At 36.9% G+C, this 22,968-nt stretch overlaps 2 protein-coding genes across 4 annotated transcripts; one reads left to right on the plus strand and one right to left on the minus strand.

Moving 5' to 3' along the window:
* The first annotated feature begins 1,537 nt into the window (after positions 1–1,537).
* On the plus strand, positions 1,538–10,162 carry tob2 (transducer of ERBB2, 2). Of its 2 annotated transcripts, XM_084387116.1 has the most exons (3): positions 1,538–1,743; positions 2,007–2,054; positions 3,871–10,162. In XM_084387116.1, exon 3 carries the CDS (start codon positions 4,137–4,139, stop codon positions 5,298–5,300), a length of 1,164 nt encoding a protein of 387 aa, XP_084243242.1. In that variant the 5' UTR covers positions 1,538–1,743; positions 2,007–2,054; positions 3,871–4,136; the 3' UTR covers positions 5,301–10,162. The 2 variants fall into 2 exon arrangements, with proteins under 2 accessions (XP_084243242.1, XP_084243241.1); XM_084387115.1 differs by lacking the exon at positions 2,007–2,054.
* Positions 9,572–19,607, minus strand: tefb (TEF transcription factor, PAR bZIP family member b). Of its 2 annotated transcripts, none has more exons than XM_084387176.1 (4): positions 19,386–19,607; positions 15,031–15,411; positions 14,177–14,397; positions 9,572–11,572 (listed from the first exon to the last, which is right to left on the minus strand). In XM_084387176.1, exons 1-4 carry the CDS (start codon positions 19,477–19,479, stop codon positions 11,357–11,359), a joined length of 912 nt encoding a protein of 303 aa, XP_084243302.1. In that variant the 5' UTR covers positions 19,480–19,607; the 3' UTR covers positions 9,572–11,356. The 2 variants fall into 2 exon arrangements, with proteins under 2 accessions (XP_084243302.1, XP_084243301.1); XM_084387175.1 differs by lacking the exon at positions 19,386–19,607 and adding an exon at positions 17,234–17,463.
* Positions 19,608–22,968: the final 3,361 nt, after the last annotated feature.

Genomic DNA, 22,968 nt, shown 5'->3' on the forward strand with positions numbered 1-22,968 from the left:
CACTGTCTTATAGTACGAATTATGAGACATCTGTTGAGTTTCTGAGATATTTAGTGAACAAACATGACAAGATAATTTGGTAACACTTTACAATAAGGTTCATTAGTTAACATGAACTAAGAATGAACAATACTTCTTCAGCACTTATTAATCCCAGTTAATATTAATTTCAACAGTTACTACTACGTTATTAAAATCAAAGGTTGTATTTGTTAACATTAGTTAATGCACTGTGAACTAACATGAACAAACAATGAACAGCTGTTTATTATTAACTATTAACAAAGATTAATAAATACTATAACAAATGTATTGCTCAGTGTTAGTATACATTAACTAATGGTAACTAATTAACCTTATTGTAAAGTGTTACCGATAATTTTCTTAAGCACTTAAGTATTTGTGTTTAAATTTTTAGGATGAGGTCAAGTTACATTTAATTTTCATAGGCCCTTTTAAGTTTATATAATCACTTTGCAATAGCATGTAGCCTATATTGTTTTGTTATATTCTTTGGAAACTCCAATTCCCATAATGCACGTTGCACACGCTGAAGCAAACGTCACCACGCCCCCTGCTGAGTGGACGCTGCTCTCGACCAATGGCCAGCCGCTCCTCGCGTTTCCCAGCCAATAGCTACATTGTTGCTATGACATCTTTTATTTTTAGCCTTCCGCAGCACAGCCTCACAGATGGAAACATTACTTCGCCAAATTAATTAGAGACGAAGTAAAATAAACATAAACCGGCGGTTGTTGAAACAGGAATATATCTGAGACAAATAAAAGTGTCAAATCGACATGTCTTTAAAATTATAGATAATAAAATAGGCCTAGTAAAAACATGCTTTATTAAAAGTAAACATTGCTTCATTCATCTATAATATTTGTAAAAGTTTCTTGACTTTAGAGCATTTTATAAAACGTATGACCGTTTATGAATCCGCGTGGGTTGTGCACAGATCTATATTATGACAATAAAACCATTGTTAACAGAATACAATGATTAAAAAAAAAAATAATTTGCTAAAGACAGCAAACGAAAAATAATAAAGATACGAGGGAAAACAACAGCAAAAAAAAAAAAAAAAAAAAAAAAAAAACAGGAGGGTAAGAAATTAATTTATACATCAATCAGGCTCGAGTATACAAATTAAAGGCATTGCAAATTGAAAACACTCTTGCTTTCTATTATTTACTGAAGATGAAATGGTTTTGAAATACTTTTTAAAATCTTTCGAAAATACAATTAAACATTGGTTTTATGTTGAACTTATCTTTGTGGATATAAAATTTGTAAAGTAGATACATTAAATGTATAACAAAGCATAACTTTATACTTTAAGTAGAGTCGGATTCATATTGTCCTAAACCAGTGTCATTTAAAGTTACTGTTACATCTTGCAGGATATTATTATTGTTTTTATTAATGCGCGCAGATCTAATCCGTAAGTAGTTCCAGCTGAAAACACGTCACAGTTGTGGGCGGCGCGAGCGCGTGCGCTGCGATATAAATGCACGAGGCTGCAAAACAGTGAAGTTTACACGGGCGCGTGCGGGAGTGGGGAGACGTCACGCCATGAATAAACATAAAATTAAATAAAATCTCAATAAAAGTGCGTTTCAGTCAAACGGAACAAAACGCAGTGGTTCTCTGTGAAGGATTTCTTCAACGCATGATTATTGAAACTTATGTAATTAATGGAATCCATAAGCGCAGGATAGAAACACAAGCTTTGAATCAGTAAGTACTTGATTTATAATTATCAAGAATACAAGCAGAATGTATTTGTGCTGGGACGTGTTGCATGGACACATTCATAGCGAATCTTTGTTTTTCTTTTGAATGACTGATGAGTTGTCGTCCATTTTAGACTTGAGAGGAAACAAATCTAAAGATGCAATAATATGATAGGCTACTAATTGACAGGCCTAATATTTGAGGCATTTGCGTGCAGCTGTATGGTGTTGCCATTTAAATTGATGATAAAATGTGTGTTTGCACAGATGTCCTTGGCTTTAATGGTGTGTTGAGAGGACTGAAACAGGCCTAAGGTTTGCAAAAGCTGATTATTTATCTGTGTGCTGTGAGTGTTTAACAGAGCTGCTGTATTTATAAGCTCATTTCATGTCTGACTGTCAGGAGTAACTTCAGGGAACATGTTGTTCTGTTATAGTTTTTTGTGTGTATGGAAAACACAGAGTGCACAGGATTTGCAGATTTGAATTAAACCTCTGTGGTTTCTCTTGGAGTTAGACATTTCAGTTTTCATGTTGCATGTGTTGGAAAAACACTTTATTTAAGGGAACCCCCCCCCCCCCCCCCCAACACACACACACACACTGCATCCCGTCAGAACAGTGTGTGCTGCTTTAGTGTTTCTGTTGTCATGTTACACTATTATGTTTGAATGTCTTGTGTTGGATATTTGTTTGGATCCCTCCAAATACTAATAGTAATAACAATAATAGAAGAGAAACTGAGTAAAGTCTAAAGATTAATGAGACTTCTGGTTGTTGTGAGTTGAAGCTTCTGTTATTTAGTTTGCAGATAATGTGAATCTGCTGGATGTGTTTTGTATCTGATGGCGGGAGTGTTAACAATCAACCAGGCTTGTGAATAATTAAGGAAGTCTATTAAGCCAGACGAACAAATGCAGTTGTTTATGTTATGGCATGTGATCAAACGTTGACATTGAGTGACATTGAATGCCCGACATGAATTTTTTTATTTATTTTAATAGTTACGCGATCGTTTACTTTATCATATCAGTTATGGATATCAACACTATGGATATAATTACATGACCGCCGAGAATATAGACAAGATTATATTTGATTTGCAAACGTTACAATTGGCAGCTATCATTATTAAATCGCTGTCACTGTGCATAAGATAATTGCACAAGGAAATTGTCAAATCAGTTTTATCATCTGTCTCCATATGTCTAAAACGAGTTTTAAATGCATGATGCCTGTATGCGATGTTATAATAATAGTGCTGGTATTTATGATTTATTGGCCTGTCTCTGTATGAGCGGCCGTGAAACGCGTCTCTTTTATAAATAATCATATGTATTGCATTACATTTACCGGCAGTGACCGTCCTCGTATATGCTGAAACTCATCGCGAATCCGACTCCATTATAAATCTAACGATTGCAGTGCATTTAATGTACTGGTTTTAACGGAGCTTATCGGTGTTTTGAAAAGTGCGGAGGCGTCACATCAACATTCACACGCGTGGTGATGACGCCAAAAGCTGTGGCGTGGTGCATGCTGGGAGGTGTAGTTTTTTTAAACGTTCTTTCAGGAGCACCATTTTATCAGCACTTTCTAAGGTTTCCTCTCAGATATGTGAGTATTCAAGTGAATACACTTGATCTTTAGTTATTCAAATTATAATCTACTACAGAAAGTACGTGTTGTCATTAGATGAATGGTCGGCCTCATTTAAAAACAATAATGTCATGCTTTCTCCCATCTCAATTTCATGTGCAGGTAAATTATACGGCATAAACCTTGGGTTATTTATTTTTTTTCCTGAAGAAAGTAAACTCTGGCATGTTCAGAATTGTCTTTTTCTTTTTCACTATATGCACTTTAAATGTCATTTTACTGGTAAAATGGAATTACAGCTAGACTGTAAGCTAGTGTAAGTGTACCAAGTGCATTTGGTGTTGAAATTTTCCTCTCTTAGCACATGTAATCCTAAGTGCTTTAGCCAACGGGACAGATGAGGGATTTCATAAGGATAATCACGGATTGGTACCTTGGCCTCAGCATCTGTTGAAACAAACACACATGCACACTGACAGTCAATGAATTGTGTATTTATAGTTGTTTAACCAGTCTGTCTTTGTCTTTCCAGAGGCTTTGAAGAAACTGGATCTCGGAGAGCTGCTGCTCCATCTTTGGACTTCAGTGCCAATTCTGGAGTTTTAAAAATCAACTGGTCTCTGACAATCACTTTTAAGCAATTTCTAAGCAACAATCCAAAAATCAGAGGCCCTTGCTTTTAAATTGACATTTAAGGCTCATATTAAAGACTTTCACCTTAATATTTGCAAGAGATGTTAAGACGGCCGTAGGTCCCTGTATCACCAAAAGAACTCCCAAGAAATAATCAAATTCATCATGCATCTGGAGGTGAAGGTTGCATTGAACTTCATCGTGTCATATTTGTACAACAAGCTCCCGCGCCGCAGGGCTGATCTGTTTGGCGAGGAGTTGGAGCGTATCCTGGTGTCCCGTTTCGAAGGTCACTGGTACCCCGAGGTTCCTTTACGTGGCTCTGCCTTCCGGTGCCTCCATCTGGGGGCTCCCAGGGACCCCGTGGTGGAGCTGGCAGCCAGAAGAAGTGGTCTGGACACCGAGGAGGTCCGAGCCAACGTTCCCCCCGAGCTCAGCATTTGGATCGACCCTTATGAAGTGTCCTACCAGATAGGGGAAAAGGGTGCAATTAAAGTCCTCTACATGGAGGATCCGGCAGGTTTAGGATGCGAGGCCGAAAGATCCGACGTCATGCTCGGTGGAGACCTGGAGTTCGAGGAAGTCAAGAATCTGGGCTTTAACCCAGAGGCTCAGGTGTTCGTTCCCATCGGAGGCCAGGTGTCGCCGGTCATGCTACCGTCGCTCTCCAGTTCGCCAACTCCACTTTCTACCTCATCTTGCCCAGGGTTGTTCAGTTACGCCACTCCCAGCACTCCCACCAATCCCAGCACTCATTCCTCCAACACATCCACCCCGTCTCCGCCAAGCACCAGCCTCATCTACCCTCCGTCCAGCTCCAGGCCAACACCTCAGCCAATCACCTTCACCACAGCCAGCTTCGCCGCCACCAAATTTGGCTCCACGAAGATGAAGAAGTGTGGGAACCCTGGAGTTTCCTCTAGTCCTGGTGTTGTCGTCGTAGCTCCCCAGCAGAGGATGATCACCCGCTCTCCCAACTCCATCTCCCCACCAGGGCTGGTCAACCACAAACCCCTTTCCCTTTCCATGCACTCTCTGGCTGGACCCATCCCAAGCCAATTGTCTCCTAATGCCAAAGAGTTTGTGTTTCCCATTTCCCAGAGGCCCCTCTACTTCGATGCAGAAGTTGCACCAATCACCCCGTTCCAGGGTCCGCACCCACACGCTTCCTTCGACCCGTTCTCCAGCCCCCCACCAGGCCAGGCTGTGGGAATCATTGGGGCCAACAGTGGAATTTCCTTCATGGATAAGCCTCCATTTGTGGAAGGACTCGGATACAACCTGCAGTACTCCGGCCAGGCCTTTCAACCCGTGGTGTTGGCCAACTAAAGTCTCAGAGCTGAAGAGATCCCAATGCTGAAAGACTTTCCTTTTTCCTCCTTAATGAATCATTGTTACTTACCACCATGACAAATCAAAGAGTGTTATGACTACTAACTGAGTATTGCTTGTGATTGTTACCTTACCAATCATTTGTTTCTTGTTTCATGATGTTTTTTTTATTTTTTTTATTAGTTGGAGTAACCAGCCTCCTGTTACACAGATGTTATTGCTTTTGTTGTTTTTCAGTAATGAGTCACTTGATTATGGTTTCCCAATTGTTTGTCTACACAATCTGATGATTTATGCTTTGACTGCTCCTTTTAAAATTGATTCTGAAAAAAAAAAAAAAAGCTAATATTCTTATGGAAGATTCTAGATGCTAAAAAGGGATTTCTGGCATTGTGTTCATGTCAGAAATATGACTCTCTGGAGATATCAGCCACGTTAACAGTTCGGTTGCACCTCAGTGGTCATAATTGAGGATTTATGGTAATTTTATGACGGTTCTCTGAACCGATGTGGGTCTTGTGCTCATGACTTGCACATTCTGTACAATGGTTTAACTTTAGGATTCTCCTTTTCAGTTTGAACGCATTAAGCCAAATCCTGATGAAACCAGCCAGTGTTTGAACCCTTTTCTAGTGCCGTCAAGAGTCAGATTGTGGATTGATGTCGTACATTTTCGCATTCTCTCAAGATCTCGTAAGTTCAGCCACAGAAGAAGAACAGGCAGAATGATTGGAGGATTGTTGTGCGGGTCTTATTGGTTTCGCTCTTACACGTAGGTTCTCGGTCAGAAGGTACCGGTTTAGGAGCAGAGGAGGTTTTGATAAACCGCTAAATGTCTTTGAAGGGGTGGGGCACGAGATTAAAGGTCATTGGTGCAGAGACCCTCAGATTACCTTTCCAGCATGTTGAATTCAATGCATTGTTTATGCATTCCAGAGGTCATAAATCGTAGTTTGGGAGAGATGCTCCCGTGAAAATTGCACTTTGTTTTCTCAGCTCCAGGACTCTGAATGTTACCTCATATTCTGACTGCAGTGGCTGTGTTTTGTTAAGTGTTTTATTGTGCTGGGATGGAGGCTTGCGTTCTAGAATCTTCTTGAAGGTTGGAGCCTTATGATGGGTTCCGTTTATGACATCACTTCCCCCTCAGCGTTCCGTCCCGTCCTGCCGCGTTGCACTTTACGCATCGGGCCTTTGGAAACTCTCGTAAGGCCTCACAATAAACTCTATATGCTAGATGCTAAAGGTCCTTTTTACTTGCCCTTTAATGCCAATTATGTCTGAACTATAGCTTGGTAATGTAGTTTAAAGATTGTATTAAAAATGAAGGGTTTTGGGTGAGACTGTATGTACGTCCTGACCCTGTTGTGACGTCCCTCGCTGACGTTGAAATGTGAACGTCAGCTTCGTGAATATTTCAATCGTTCCATTGATTTCATTTGGGGTGGGTGGGGTTTAGATTTCTCTATAAATGCTATGACTGGTTGTATTTTTACATTTGTTTGTAATTTATTTACAATTTTTCTATATTTTTTCGTGTTTTTTCAAAAGAGTTCTCTATGGCATTTATAAAGCAAATTAAGAGATATATACCATGATGACATAAATATGTATATATTTCTTATGTTTGAGATCTTTTGTTTAGTTTCTTACGTGCTGAAGTTATTTTTTTCAGAAATAACTATATGAATATAAATATATGCAAGATGAAATGACTAATAAAATGTTTAACAAAGTGCTGAACGTACTTTCTGTAGAAGTCATTCAAATACCTTTTTTTGTTTTAGTTATTTTTGTTTGTCATTTTCTCCTGTTTATTGAAGGATGTTGAAGCTCTTGAAGGGTTTGATTTTCGTAATGTTTTAACGTCATGAAGTAGATTAATTATTCCATAGCATGCCTGTATACTTGATAAACCTCAAACCCAAAATGTTCAGCCAGTGGTTCCTCCTTTGGTCAGTGTAGGTTTTTCTTACATTATCAATATTATTGACCCTTAAGTGTACACAAATACAAACATTTATAATTTTATCAGTCTATTCTAATTGGCAAACAATCCTAATAAATATGCAATTTGAGAATTTTCTGATAGTATCGCAATGTAATGCAAAGCAAAACTGAACCGTTACAGAAAATATCAATAAAAGTTTTCAGGTTTACAAAACAACTCCAGCTCTGGGTATCTTTTAATTTGATTAATTAATTTGAATTGAATTGGCTTGCTTCAGAAAAGGGTAATGATTCATTTCAAAAAAGAGTTTATGAATCAATAAGATGGGCTGGACAAGTTTAATTTTTGACTAGCTTTCTGATGAATATCCATCTTTTCTCAGCAGGTCATTGTGTTTGTTTTTCAACACTATAAGTGCAGAATGAAAACATTTCAACATGTTATTATGATAACCTCGGTCCTGTTCTCAGGCTGTATTCCAGACCAGCTGTTTGAACACCTGTGTTGATAAAGCTCAGGGTCACAACCTCTGACCCCCAACCACAGCCAATCAAGACACAGAACTGTTTACATGGGGTCGTTGCAATGTCGTTTTCCAATACAGTTCAAAACGCATGTTTTATCTTTATTTTATCGAACTTCAATTGGAATTTTTTTTTTTTTTTTTCATGGCTGTTTAAATCTGTCTAAATGTTTTCATTGTAGTGATTGACCAACACGTCTACAATAAGTTTGTTTGTGGCTTTTCTTTATCTTACGTCTGCCTTTTCTGGGTCTGATTCGTTAAAGGACATTGAAAATGGAAGGTGTTGTTTATGATGTTTTCTTTCTCTTCATATTAAGCTCTTAAAGTGTCTCGCATCGACTCTTCCACCTGTTGCTGTAAAGCTAGCCGCTTGCATTGAGCTGGTAATCAGTGTGTATCTGGATCCAATCCTATTTTGCTTAGAAAAACCAGCACAAAAGTAAGATGGATTACCTCATCCTGGATAGTAAAACATGGGATTTCCAAATCTAGATAATTCTGATCCAGATGAAATTTTATGAGCACCTGGACCCTGGAAGATCAAGTTCATTTAATGAGATTTTGTGTTGATAAAAAAAGAAAAAAAGGCATGAGAAAAAAAACTGCCCGGGTTATTTTGCTTGTATCAAAAGAACATGTTTGAGACAAGAATGTCATCCTATAGAACAGCAAGAAGACTTTCAGCCAAAAATAAAATAAACAAATCAGGATGTCAGTAAATAAACTCAGGTAATGAATCAATTACATGATGTTTAACATGCTGGAGGTACATCAGGAGATATGGAAGTGATCATAACATTAACACATTTCTTTTTTATAAAATCGGCTAGTAATAAACATTTAATTGTTCCTGTTAGTTCACAGTGCATTAACTAATATTAGTACTAACTTTTTAAAAATCAAATGTAGGCTACATGTTGCTGTTTAAATTAAATGAGGCGTGTGGGTGTTTCATTACATGTGTTATTCTTACATTTGTGTTCATTTATTACCAATCAAACTGTGATGTTTAGTGTCTCTCAGCACATGAACTAAACCATAACCTGATGAGAAATCTTGAGAATGTCTGACCATAAAAACACTTTGATTAATCACATAAAATCCTGAGACTTCATCTTCATGTTTAAATAAGAGAATACATGTGCTCGCCTCTAAGATAGAGGTGACTTCATTCTCTCTCTTCAGAGTCAGACACACACATTGTGTCTCTGAAGCAGATGTTATGTAACGACGCTCGGGTGTTCGGATGATTGTTACGCAACATCACGCTGAGAATAATAATGAATGAATCCGACGCATGGAGGAGGAAAACACACACACACACACACACACACACACACACACACACACACACACACACACACCACTTCAAAGGATAGACGTGCGATCCATCTACAAACAAAACCAGATATATTTGTATAGAATCAGGACCGGTTCACAGAGAACGCGCTCTTTTAATAACCGCAAACGCGGGAAAATGGAACGAAAAACGCGTTTTTTAAAAGCCGAACTTCTTTAAACTTGAGCTCCGCGTTTTTAGAACGCCACGTCATGCGCGAGCGCAACGATTCAACGTGCCAGTCTAGCGCGTGTTTACATTGAATAATAACGGAAAAGCATCGCAGTCGAATCGAAAATCGCGTTAAATGTAAACATTACCGCACAGCTGCTCGCGTGCACGCGCAAGGTCATTCATTCATCACTGTCGCCACTGCAGATGTCTAGCGCACGTGACGTCACCAGCAACAGCCAATCACAGCGCACATCCATCATGACCTCAACAAGGTTAGATCATTTATATCTTCCTTTATTAATATGCATGATACAAGATACAGTCATAACATACTGCATAACACGAGGAAAGTGTCTTTTTATAAAAACAAAACATCACTGTTTAAAAAAAAAAAAAAAAACATTTTTAAAAATGCAAGTTAAATGGTTTTATTACAGACAAAGTAATTTGCTACATTGAGCTTTATAGAGTCTGACACAGTCTGGAGTTTATGTAACAGATTTAAATGACATTTAAATTCAGTCACAATTCAGTTTAAATCAATAAAATCGGCCTAGAAATTCAAACTTCATTAAAAACACAGTGACTGACAGAAGAAAGTTTTGTATTGTTTGGTTGGAAGAATGAAATGAAATCAAACAGGAGTAAAAAAGAGCAGCGCGCTACGCTCATTTAAAACAACAAAAATACCAAAAGAGAAGGACACGCCCACTGTGACATCACTATGACATCAGCATGCACTAACGACTATATTTTTGCCTGTAAGTGCTTGTAACCCGTTTTACAGAAACACAATCCTGATTACATTAGCTTTTAAAATGCATATATATACATATATGTTTATATACATATATGTTTATATACATATGTGTATATATATATGAAAATAAAAATGATGTTCTCATAGCTTCTTCAACAAAAAAAAAGTTGTAAGCACACTTTGTGGTCATGACTTTTATGAGCACTGAAAACAAACCACATATATAATAACTAATAATCTATCAAAATCCATAAAACACTGGAAGCACATTATGACTTTTTGCTATTAAAAAACAAAACAAAAACGTCCCTTTGAAAAACCAGCGAAGAACTAGTGAGACTAATGTCATCGACTCACTGCACGGTTTACATCTCAAAAAAACAATCACATTTATTTCACAATGGTCTACAAATGCAAGAATTTATCTAAAAATGCATTGTTATTATTATTATTAATGCATTAAAAATGCGATATTGAATGCATTATTAATTAGAATAAAAAGACCCCAAAAACATTTAGCACAGAAATTCATTCTGCTTGTGTTTTATGACTGACGCAACTACAGCAAACGAAACAAAACACCAACATTTAAAGTTAAAACCAATAAAAACGTCCGCTTGTTAGATGCATCTAATCTGAGGTAAAGATGAGTCACGTATTATTGCCCTGGATTAAACCCTGAAAACTAAACAGATCCAGTCCGATTCCTCGCTCACAGTTAAAACCCAACTGTCCCGAGCCGCGTTTGGGAAAAATGCAGCTAAAAAAACGTCCCGTTCACATCATGAGATCCGTCTGGAAGAGCAACGACACTCGGACTCAAGCGCATTTATTTACAGACTCCCGTCTCTCTGCGTCGTCGATCTGCACTCGACTCTGGAATAAAGAAGCTTCATATTGTGTTTTCTTCAACAAACCTGTACACAAACATAAATAACGACGTGTCGAGTGCAAACAAGGGGAGAAAGCACACTCAAAACTAGCCGAAAAGAGCCGCGAGGTCACGGTTACTCGGACCAAACGCTCTCAAGACTCGTTTTTTAACGCCTTATGGAAACTTTCGCAGACTGGAAACGTTTCCTGTTCGGCCCACGTTGGCGTCTTCGCCTCGTCTCCGCACTGAATGATCTCTTAACTCGCTGTTCGGGCCACACTGGGGGTTCGTGGATGAGGTATGAGGGGTCAAAGGTCATGCTGTGGTATCTTATATGGTGCCCTTTCACTGTTAGATCTTGTTTAAAACGCTACTGAACGCTGGCGTCAGCCACGGAGTGAGTGATGAGTGTCCGGGTGAGTGTGTCCCTCACAGCGCACCGTACTTGGCCTCGTACAGGGACATGATCTTCTGGCAGCGGCCGCAGTCTTTCCGCAGCTCGGCCACCTCGCGACGCATCGCTGCGTTCTCCCGCTCCAGGAACGAGGCGCGCACCGCGATCTGGTTCTCCTTCAGGCGCCGGGCGTCCCGCGAGCGCTTTGCCGCCACGTTGTTCTTCTTCCTCCGACACCAGTATTTGTCATCCTGCGGGAAACAGCGCATGTACATGTCACTACATGTTCTTCATCAAAAACAGCTAACAAAAACATGTTTCATAGTCTGTGCCTCATGTATTATAAGAACTAGGGCTGGGCAATTAAAAAAAAAAAAAAAAAAAAAAGTATAATTTTTTTAAATGTGGTCGATTCAAAATCGATTCTCAGACGCAACAAATCTATTTTTTTCCATATTTATTTATCTATTACCCAAAGGCCCATGTTAGTTTTCCTCCACTGTTCATAGGCTTGCAGCCTCCAGTTTACAGCTAATGCTGTGAGATTTTATGTGTGTTTTATCTTAAACATAAAATAACCAGATCCTGTTTGATCAAGGCATGCGACTGTTCTGACTTGCCCAATTTTCAGCATCAATTTCATCTTGCATCAAAATCCTGTCTATTCATTGTATGCATTAGAAATATAGAGTTGGGCTCTGTTTTAATGTACCCAAGTTTACCTAAAATAAAAAGAGTTTAATATACAGGTTTGTGGCTCTTCATTTCTTTTTATTAATTAACCACTTGTAAACTTATGTTCACTGTTCTTTTTTTATAAATATAGGATTTGTATTAAATCTATATTCATTGAGTCGAATCAAGAATCGAAATCAAATCGAATTGAGAGCTTGGATATCCAGCCCTAATAAGAACGCATCAGCAGAAGTACAGTGCAGTGTATAGTGTCAGCCAACTTAGTATTTAAAAAAATGTATTCCCTTAAATGTATTAATTATTAATTTATTAATTCCCTTAAATTTATGAATATTCCCAAAATTCCCTTAAACCTTTTTTTTTTTTTTTTGTCTTTGTTAAAACGGTTATAATCATGAACCAAATCAAGCAGCTCTACAAGAAGAATCACAACATTAACAGTTTGAGTTCAAGCAAAGAAGTATTTGAAAATCGGTCAAAAAGACGAATGCTGTGAACTTAACGAGAAGTTCAATCCCCTTAAATATCGCAAACAATTTAATAATTAAAAACTGATCAAAGAACAAAAAACTATTCATTTAAAGTTGTTTACTGTACAGTACAGAAACACTGTATTTTATGTTCACTGCAAAATTACACTGATATTATTGTTTACAAACAAAACAATAAATAAATTGTTTCGTTACTTAAAAAAAGAAAAAAGAAACGGTAACTGAAATAAACTCATATATAAAAACATTTCTAATATGTTTAGTTTAACTTAAAGTACTAAAATAAGTAACTCAATTTTCATTTAAAAAAATATAGACATTAAAAAAAAAAAAAAAGCAGAACAAAATGACTAAAAATATTATTAAAATTAAAGATGAAAAAACACAAACAAAAAACATTAAAAATAGTAACAAAAACTATAATAGTATATTAATGATACTATTGATCCTCTGCTGGATAATGGTTAGTGTAGTTCTTCATCCAAATATATTTAAATATATTAATTATAATATATAAAATTAATAGCATTTACATACATATTATATTTACGACATAATTAAATTTAAATTATGACAATATTAAAAATAAAAGTAAAACAAACAAAGACTAATTAAAATTAAGTGGGAAAATATAAAATCAAAACAAATTCAAAATATAAATAAAAACCAAAATAGTAGCTATATTAATAATTCTAAAATAACACAAATACAAATATAAAAGTAGAGATATTTCTCTGCAGGATCATGAAAGTGGAGTTCACCAAAATGTATTTAATAAATATTAAATGTTCATTAATATATATATAATTTTTGTTTTTATGTCTGATCTTATACATCTTTATACTAATAACAGTTTTTGCAGTGAACTCAAGTGTCAGCTTTCTAAAGATAACTTGGTTATGAGTCAACAAGCCAGAAGAACTCGTGTTCAGCAACTGTTTGTTTTGAGTTTGTCATTCATGCGCCTCCTTGACAAAATAAGGGGATAAAACTTTTTTTTTTTTTTACAATTAATATAAGAAATAAGCTGAACTAAAGTGAACCGTCTGTCGTTACAGGCTTCTGAGATTAAAGTCAGTCCACCTATTAAAAAGAAAATGAACGGGGGCTTCACTCCCAGAACCCGAATGTTGCACTTGTGTTTTAGTGGAAAAGCGAGATGGGAAAGTGATGGATACTTCTTTCTTTTGCAGTTGCATTTTCAGACTTTGAAAAAGCAGCTCATTATTGTGATCAATAAAAGTCAACATCACCACAAAATTAAGTTATTTTCTTAGTTCAAGTTCATGGTCTTTTTGGGAATAATTCATTTTTTAGCTAGCTCTGGCTCCACATTGGTACCAAACGCCCACTTTACTTGGATAACAGAAGTGAAACGGATTGCGAAGAGTAATTAATGTTGACTGTATGTATGATGGATCAATCAGAAGTTACTGACAGGCATCTCAAATTAATCCACTGAACAGTCAGTATGAATTTTTGCATTTATATTACGATTTCAGCAGTGAAGAACACCAAATAGCAAGCTAGCATGATAGCTAAAGACCAGCATGTTAACTTCTAAGCATCAGATTTGTAATCGTTATTTTTCCGGGATGACTAGCGACAGGTCTAGATGTACATAAACACGTTCTGAATGACTGAATCTCAGACAGTTTTCAGCCTCACCTTCGCATCCTCGGCAACGAACACTTTCTTGGCCTTCTTGATCATGGGCTGCGGCTTGAGCTCATCCTCGGAGAAGCGGTGTTTGCGCGGGTTGAAGAGCTCTCCTCCGGGAACGCTGGACAGGACCAGGTCTGTGGGGTCCGGCTGGAAGGAGACGTTCACCTCGATCTCCTCGGGGTCCATCGGGGTCGGCGTCACGCGCTCCGCCTCGTCTCTGGAGTCTGGCGGGGAAGAACAGAGAGATTCTGTCAGGATGTCTGGAGAGAACACCTGTGAGCCGACAGCATGTAGTCATCATGTTCAGATCCTACAGCATGACATCTCAAGCTCAATGACCCTGATGAAGATCCTCTTCTGAAACACTAGCTAACTGCACTTTAAGCTAAGATAATTAAAGATAGCCACATTAAAGCTGTTGATAGGACATAACTAAAGCTGTTTAAGAGGAGTTAGCATGTATCCGAAGAAATAACTAGCTATAATATAATAATATTGTGCAATCAGAGGTGTTTACCTTGTACAAAACCAATGAAACGTGCTTGTTTGTCACCTCACCTGTTGTCGTCTCATCCTGGCTCAATCTAAGCCCTGTCTGCATGTGAAACCAGGCACAATTCTCACAATTCTGACTTCCCTTCTATTTACCTGGTACAAAACCAATGAAACGTGCTTGTTTTGTCACCTCACCTGTTGTCGTCTCATTACCTTCTCAGAATTATGAGTTATAAACTTGCAATTTCCAAGTAGTTCACCTGCAGTCAAGCTCCTCTTCTGAAACACTAGCTAACTGCACTTTAAGCTAAGCTAATAAAAAGTAGCCACATTAAAGCTGTTGATGGGAACAAACTGTTCACCTGTTGTCGTCTCATCATCGCTCACTTCTTGTTCCTCCACATCCCTCACAGAGAGCGAGTCCTCCTCGGGCTCTTCGTCTCCCCCGTCCCGCTCCTCCTTAGGTATCTGTGTGTTTGTTTGTGTGTTTTCCTCCGGCGCGTCTCCGCTCGCGTGCTGTTCGGCCTCCAGGCTCCTGCTCAGCTCCTCCTCCAGCGTGACGGGGATCCCGTTCTCCAGCAGGAACTCGTCCAGGTCCATGTACTCCAGGTGGAAGGTCTCGCCGTCGTACGGGATGGTCTTGTTCCAGATGGTGGGCGTGAGCGAGGCGGAGACGCCCCCCGAACCATCACTGCCCCCCGACGTCCCATCGCCAGCCGAACCCTGCTTCTCCTTCTCGATGTCTGCGAGAGAGGAACTACAGTTTAGGCAAATATCACAGGAGAGAAGTCGTATGTTGTAGACATTTCAATGCCAGCTTCAATGAGCTTACAAAAAAAAACACTGGATTAAATTTGCATATGATTAAAAATTCTACAATGATTTCTGGATGGAAGTAAAAATGTATTAAACAAGCACTATATTAACCCTATTTTATTGCTCATATCTGTGGCTATTATTGATTGCAATGTATTGTTAACTCTGACTTCCAAAGTACATGAGAGGAACTACAGTTTAATCAAGAATCAAAGAAGAAAAGTCGTATGTTGTAGAAATTTCAGTGCCAGCTTACACTGTCATTCTCTACCATTAAACAAAATAAAACAAAAAAAATAAACTAGATTAAAATGACATAAGATGTTTTAAATTTACATATGATTAAAAATTCTACAATTATTTCTGGAAGGAAGTAAAATGTATTAAACAGAAACACTGACCAAAGATTTATAAACACAAGGCATAATGTAATACAGGTAACACTTGTTCATTAAGGTTCATTAGTTAACATTAATTAACGTATTAACTAACATGAACATGTTCCTGACAACATGTTTTTTGAAATTCAGGCCTTTAAACATTGGCCGTCACATGACACACAGATTAGTGTTGATTATCACTAACTAGCTGTGTTAGTTGCTGGTCAGAAAACATCAGATTTGATTCGTTTTCACTAAAACGAGATGGGAGTTATGAGCGGGTTATTATCATGTGAGATAAGACTATTATTAATAAAGTCCATAAAGGACAAATTAGGTAAAACCACAAGATGATATTATTTTAATGTTAATTATGTAAATGATGTGAACAAAAGCATGATCAATAACTAAAACACTCTCTTTTGACGCCAGCATACAGGAAAATAACTGACAAATCTACAGGTCCTGAGTGAAAACACTAACACTAGAGTACTTTTCAGTAAATTTACCATTGTTAATATAATGGTTTATATCTTGATTTAAAAATGAAGACCTGACAAAGACCTTCATTGGTCAAAACATTGCAATTTATTTAAGTTTTATGCGAGCATATGTGCCTTTTTTATTTTTTTACGTGTACATTTATTCATTTACCCGACACTAATATTCTTTTAACACGATGTACATTGTTCCCACACCTTTTGAACATTTAATTTCCAGGTTTTCCATGACCATGGGAACACATATGGTAAAATATCATGTTACTTTGATGGGATCAGGTGACAATACCATGGCAACTTGATATACAGTTATTATGTCAAAATTCTTGTACCATTGTGTTTTGATATTACACTAATATTCCTCAAACAAATACCATGGTATTATTACACAGAACATGTCAAAATAACCACAGTATTGCCATGGTAGCAACAGGGTAATACTGTGGCAAATGATAATAATGATACATTGCCTAGTTTTAATGTTTTTTAGCACATCAGTTATTCCCAATGTCTTAACACTAACAAAAAGTACCATATGCACCATACTATGCAGTTTATTCAATTGGGTGTCATATAAAATTATAGGCTATGTTTTTATTGACATGTACACCATGATATTTGAAGCAACTTGTAAAAACGATCAAGTATAAACATGAATGTGGTATTATTATTGTAAAGTACCGCGGTATTTCCATCTTATACCGTCAATAAACCAGCACTTTTTCTGAGGGAACTTTCTGTTCTTTTGAGGAACCAATGAACGCGGCAGCTGTGGAGGTGAAGCCAAGTGCACGACTACAAACACACACGATGAACACAACGATCTGTAGCCAATTTGATTTACATATTGGCAGGTTTAATGGTCTTACCGTCGTCTTGATCCGCCAGTATATTTGGAGGCGGAATATTCCTGATCTTCTTTAAAACAAAAGATTTCTGAGAACCGACGGCCACCGTTTCCGACGCCTGTCCGGGCATGATTAGCTCAATATTATCGTGGAAAATAAACAGGCTTCGGCGATATCGCTTATATTCGTTAAACCTCCTGTTCCTGTTTGAGAAACTGCCAAAACAACACCGTAGAGATCCACTCGATCGTAGCGTATTGGGCAAAGCAATTACATATTCATGAGGAACGCCCCGCTCGAAGCGCTGATTGGTTGTCTGACCAACGGAACATGAATATTTAAGCAGGCAAGCTCTCTGATTGGTCAACTGTTCATCCGCAGGCAGCGCCACAACAATACGCGAAACAAGCTAAACGCTCGTCTCTTTGTTCCGAAAACAAACGAAGAATGTCCTTATAATGACCCTGAACACGAGACACGGGCAAAATAGACTCAACATCATCATGACCCAACAACATGCATCAAAAAGGCACATTATAGCCTATTAAATTACTTACTTACTTTTCACAAATGAACTGTAAGCAGTAGCCTATATATCCATGCGACTTTAGAGTGAACTTCTTGGTACTTTAAAACATCTTCACTGCAATGTATTTATGTACTCGTGTAGTTGTATTTTTCCGCACGGTGAGCTCGTGCCTCCAACACGTGATGTCAGCGCGCGCTAATTGGGCGGGGCTTCTGCACGTGCGGAGTACATGCTCTGCAAGACATGGCGTGTATTTATAATCACCACAAAGGTGTTTACCGTCGCGTTTGGTTTCAGGGCTGTTCCCTATGAACCAGATGCTTCAAATAACAATGCGTGAACGGAAAAAACAGGCCTTTGCATTCCACACATCAACTTTAGCCTTCATCCTTGGGAACATATTTGCACGAGTCATATGGACTACTTTTATGATGCCCTTTTGGAGCCCCAGTCCCCATTAACTTCATAAGATATTCTCCGAATATTATCCTTTTGTGTTTCACAGAAGAAATAGTCATATGTGTTTGGATAGACACAAGGATATGTTGTAAATAATGACAATTTCCATTTTAGAGTGAACTAACCATTACAAAAAGTACTGTGGTGTTTAAGGTCACCTCAGTATAAGACTATATTTGATCCAACTAACTGGAGTTAAAATGACAAATTGAGTTTAAACAAGGTAATATTGAAATATGTGCAGAGAATAGCAGAGCATGCCTGTGAAATACACACGGGGTAAGAAGGGAACATTTTGTTCTGTTGCTCTTGAACCGCACTGAAATGAGAGAATGTGTAACGACAGATTAGAAAGAGCTCAAGCTTTCACACCAAACACAATGAATGTCAGATTCATGCATCAATGACACAATTATGATCAAACATTCTGCTGTTTGAATCTGCCCTACTTCAGAGAGAACATCCATGTCTTTAATTCAAATGACACAGCTAAATCAACCGGTTTCCACTGACATGAATGTGATTTATAGGCTATGACTTGTAATTCATGTGTAAGTTGCAGAGGATTGATAAGGGCACTTATACTTTATACAAGTACAACATAAGTATTTTTATTAAAATATTTAGTCTGACATTTTGGAGGAATTCAGCTTCTTGTTCCCATACAGAGGATTAAATAACAGAAAACTAGACTTTTTATTTGCATGTTCCTGTAACTGGAGAAACTTCACCAAATAATAGACAATAAACCATGATCAGTTTACAGGTGTTGGTTCACCTTGACATCTTTATTCTCACGATACAGCAGCTTTTCAAATCCATTTCTTTAGCTGCACACAAACTGTTTTTAGATAGATTTGTAATCCACATTTATTTGGATCTGTAACCAGAGAGGTTTTTTAATTTTATCCTATGAGGGATTCTGGTACTTTTTTTTTCATAAAATGACTGTAAATGTGTCATTAATAAAACATTCATTAGAATCTGATCAAATCACCTCAAACTCTGATTAATCTCGTGATGCACTTTCATACTTTTAAAACGATTGATCTATTTGCATTTATGCCTGCATGATATTCACACTACACGCCTATAAGATACCGTGCAACATTCTGTACAGTGTACCATATACAACAGGTGAAAAGTAGAAAATGCACAAGTATCAGAAAATAAGTTAATTCTTACCACTGTCATTATAGATGGACAAGAGGGGATTTTCCAGGTAAGTTTTGAAAACTTGTTGGATCTCATTCGGAGTAAAGTCACTCATATTAGACATGCTGAAGTCCAACACTGAATAAAGTCAGACAATAAAGCAGTATCTCGGCTGATAACAGCAAACTTTGTGTCGCATTTGTAAAAAACAAACGTCATGACCTGCGTGTGTCAGACCACGCCCATCCTCATGTATATGCAAATTAACCATGTGACATTAATCTAGTTCGCTCAACAACAAAAAATAAGGTAAACCACTAAGCATTGACTTGTCCATTTGCAATGCAAGTATGTAGCCTAACATAAGAATACATTAAAAAAAAAAAAAAATTGCTTTTAACTCCGACATTATTGTGATATCTCTTCGTGATATGGTTGTTGTGCTGAAATCCGGGGCCTGTACCATGTTGGTATTTAGTTTTTAATTTAAGTGTTATTGAGGCCTAGGTATAGAACATTTTGAACATTTACATGTAGGCCTAGTCATTTTTATAGCTTTATCTATGATTCTAAAGCTTATTTATATTTATATTCTTTTAAACTAAGTGCATAATAATTGATAAACTAAAATTGTACATGTGTAATGGACTATGGGTGAAATAATTACATAATTTCTAAATCATACAAAATTATTATTGTAAATAAGCATTCCTAAAAGCTAGATGATTTGTCTTTAAAATCATCTATGTAGTGACCTTTAATTTGGAGCAGAAACAGATGGAGTGACTTTAGCCCAATTTACACTTCTGTGTCGAACTCACGCCGTGAACTTCATTAACTACAATTTATACGTACGATAAACTACAAATTTTAGTTTAGAAATTATTATAAAGCAGTAAGCACATAGTTTAAATGAATATAAATATATAGGCTAAAGGTAATTATAAATAATCTTTAGAATCCATAGATAAAGTTTTAAAAATGACTACATGTGAGCTTAACCCCTGGTTTCACAGACAGGGCTTAAGACTAGTACTAGACTAAAATGTAAGTCTGAGCTGTTTCCACTGAAATAAACTTGCACTGACTGATTTTAAAAATATATCAGTGCCTTTTTAGTTTTAAGATGCACATCGGTAATGTTTTTTTTTCTAAGCATGTTTATAAAAATTACTTAAATGTCCTAATTGATCTATGGTCTAATCCTGGCTTAGTCTAAGCCCTGTCTGTGAAACCGGGCCTAAATGTTCAATTCTCTCTATAAACTAACCTCACACATTTTACATGCACTGATATAGCAAGAATTTTTCATCTTTCATATACAGCTGTTTTCTTCTTGCTGTGTAAATTTGTTAAAATTCTTAATATTTTTAAATCTCGTAAAATTCTGCAGAAGAGATAATTGAATCTCAGTTTCACTGTTCCTCAGCTTTTGATTGGCTGTTTGCTGCTGATGTCACACATAAACTCCTAAACTCAGGATCAAAGCCTGAGTTGACAGAGAAAGTTGCTGATCAGTGTTATTGTACCAACAAAGCCTGGTTGGATTGGTTTGGTTTTGTCAACTCAACTACTCTTGTAACCCTGAGTTTGTTCAACTACTGTCATGGTACAGGCCACAGGACTCGAGTTGGGTGTCTTGCTTTGTTTTTGTTTTCATTTTTTTAACATGGCGGCGGTCACACTTGATCACACTGTGCAATTAGAGCTGGCTCTTTAGTGTTTAAAGGTGAAGTATGTAGTTTCTGCGACACTAGTGGCACCTAGCGGAATTTAAAATAGTAAAGCAACCGTTATTAAACCTTTTTTTTTTTTTTTTTTTTTTTTTAAAGATTTAAAAAATATATATTTACCCTTAAAATTACTAGATTTGATCAATAAATAATCATTAACTAGTAATTTAAGCACATTCTTCAATTTAAATTATTAATAACTCACAATTTCATGCATAACCCTTTTAATTGAGCTCAAAATATCTTACATTGGCTGTCTTTGCCGACCTCTTGTGGGAAAAAATAATATAACATGATATTTCATGACTCTAGCCACTAGATGGCCTTATAGCTCTATATGGAGCAAATTAGGTGTTCCTCTGGGTCCTAGAGTCAGTGTCTGTTCAGAATGCATTCAGATACACATAGACATTATAAAATCCCTTTATAAAAATTTGAGCATTTTTAGGTTCTTCTAGTATTCCATTCATTCCATTCATTCCTATGGGGGTCAAATTGACCCGTGAGTGATTGTTACTTTTTAAAATTTCAACCACAAAAGTCCTCAAATGCTGTTTACTTGTACAGTGTTATGAATAATAACAGTTTAAAAGGCACATTTAGACACATACTACGGAAAGGAATTTAAAACATGATTATGAGGATACATAGCATTTTGTTATTTTACAAAAGATTATATTTCAAATAAATGCTGTTATTAAATGCTTTTGAACTTTCTATTCATCAAAGAATACTGCTTTTTTTTTTTTTTTTTACACTGTTTTCAACATTGATAATTATAATGAATGTTTTTGAGCATCAAATCATCATATTAGAATGATTTCTGAAGTATCATGTGACACTGAAGACTGGAGAAATGATGCTGAATATTCAGCTTTGATCACAGGAATAAATGATATATTAAAATAGAAAACAGTTATTTGAAATTGTCATAATATTTAACAATATTACTGGTTTTCTTTCTTTCTTTTTTTATCAAATAAATGCAACCTTGGTGAGACTTATTTTAAAAACATTAAAAATCTTACAGATCCAAAACTTTTGACTGGTAGTGACAGTAACAGAGTTCAATCATAGACAATAAAATGCACATGCAGAGGCTGTTTGTGTGTGTAAGGCTATGTTGTGTAGTCTGTCTGTGGACTTTATGTTTGTGCTATTCCTGTTCCAGGATGTCCCGTTTTAGATTTAGGACCACAGATAGAGGATTGGCAGCACAGCTCTAGAGGAAGGCAGGTCAATAAAGAAAGGTAGCTGAGGAGTTCTGCAATTCTGTTGCTGCACTGGCCCGATATGTGAAAAGAAAGTGAGAGTTAGCTGAGCAAGCTATTTCTGACCAACATAAACTTCTGAGATTTGAATAAAATAAGAACTACTACTGTAATATCTGGAGCTGCAGTTCTACAGTCTCTCCACCAGAGGACAGTGTGCCGATTAACATGAGAAACGACTCTATAGTTACTCGGTCATCATTTACAACAGTAAAACACACATTTAGAAAATTGACTTTTGGTTTTTACTTGGATTGAAAACTTATTTGTAGAGGATACTAAAGCTTTTATTGTGGGATTTTGATCATGTATCCGATACTTTGCATTTATGATACTTTCCATGCATGCTGTTTGTTTTTAGGTTTAATTACTAATTAAGAATGATTTTACTCCATCTGTATTTTGTTGCTGTGTTTATGGTCTGCTGTTTTCTCTTTCATTTATTCACATTATGCCTCATTTTCACAGAAACTAGCTTACATTTTTACCCACTGTTGTCAGACAAGACAGACAGAAACCAGTTTTATGCAATGTGAAAGTGACTTTATTTGAAAATGTCCTGCTTTCCTGTTGGCAATAAAGAAAGCATATAGAAAGAAGTAATAAAGA

This window comes from Rutilus rutilus (assembly GCF_951802725.1).
Source record: "Rutilus rutilus genome assembly, chromosome: 1".
NCBI classification, from domain to species: Eukaryota; Metazoa; Chordata; class Actinopteri; order Cypriniformes; family Leuciscidae; genus Rutilus; species Rutilus rutilus.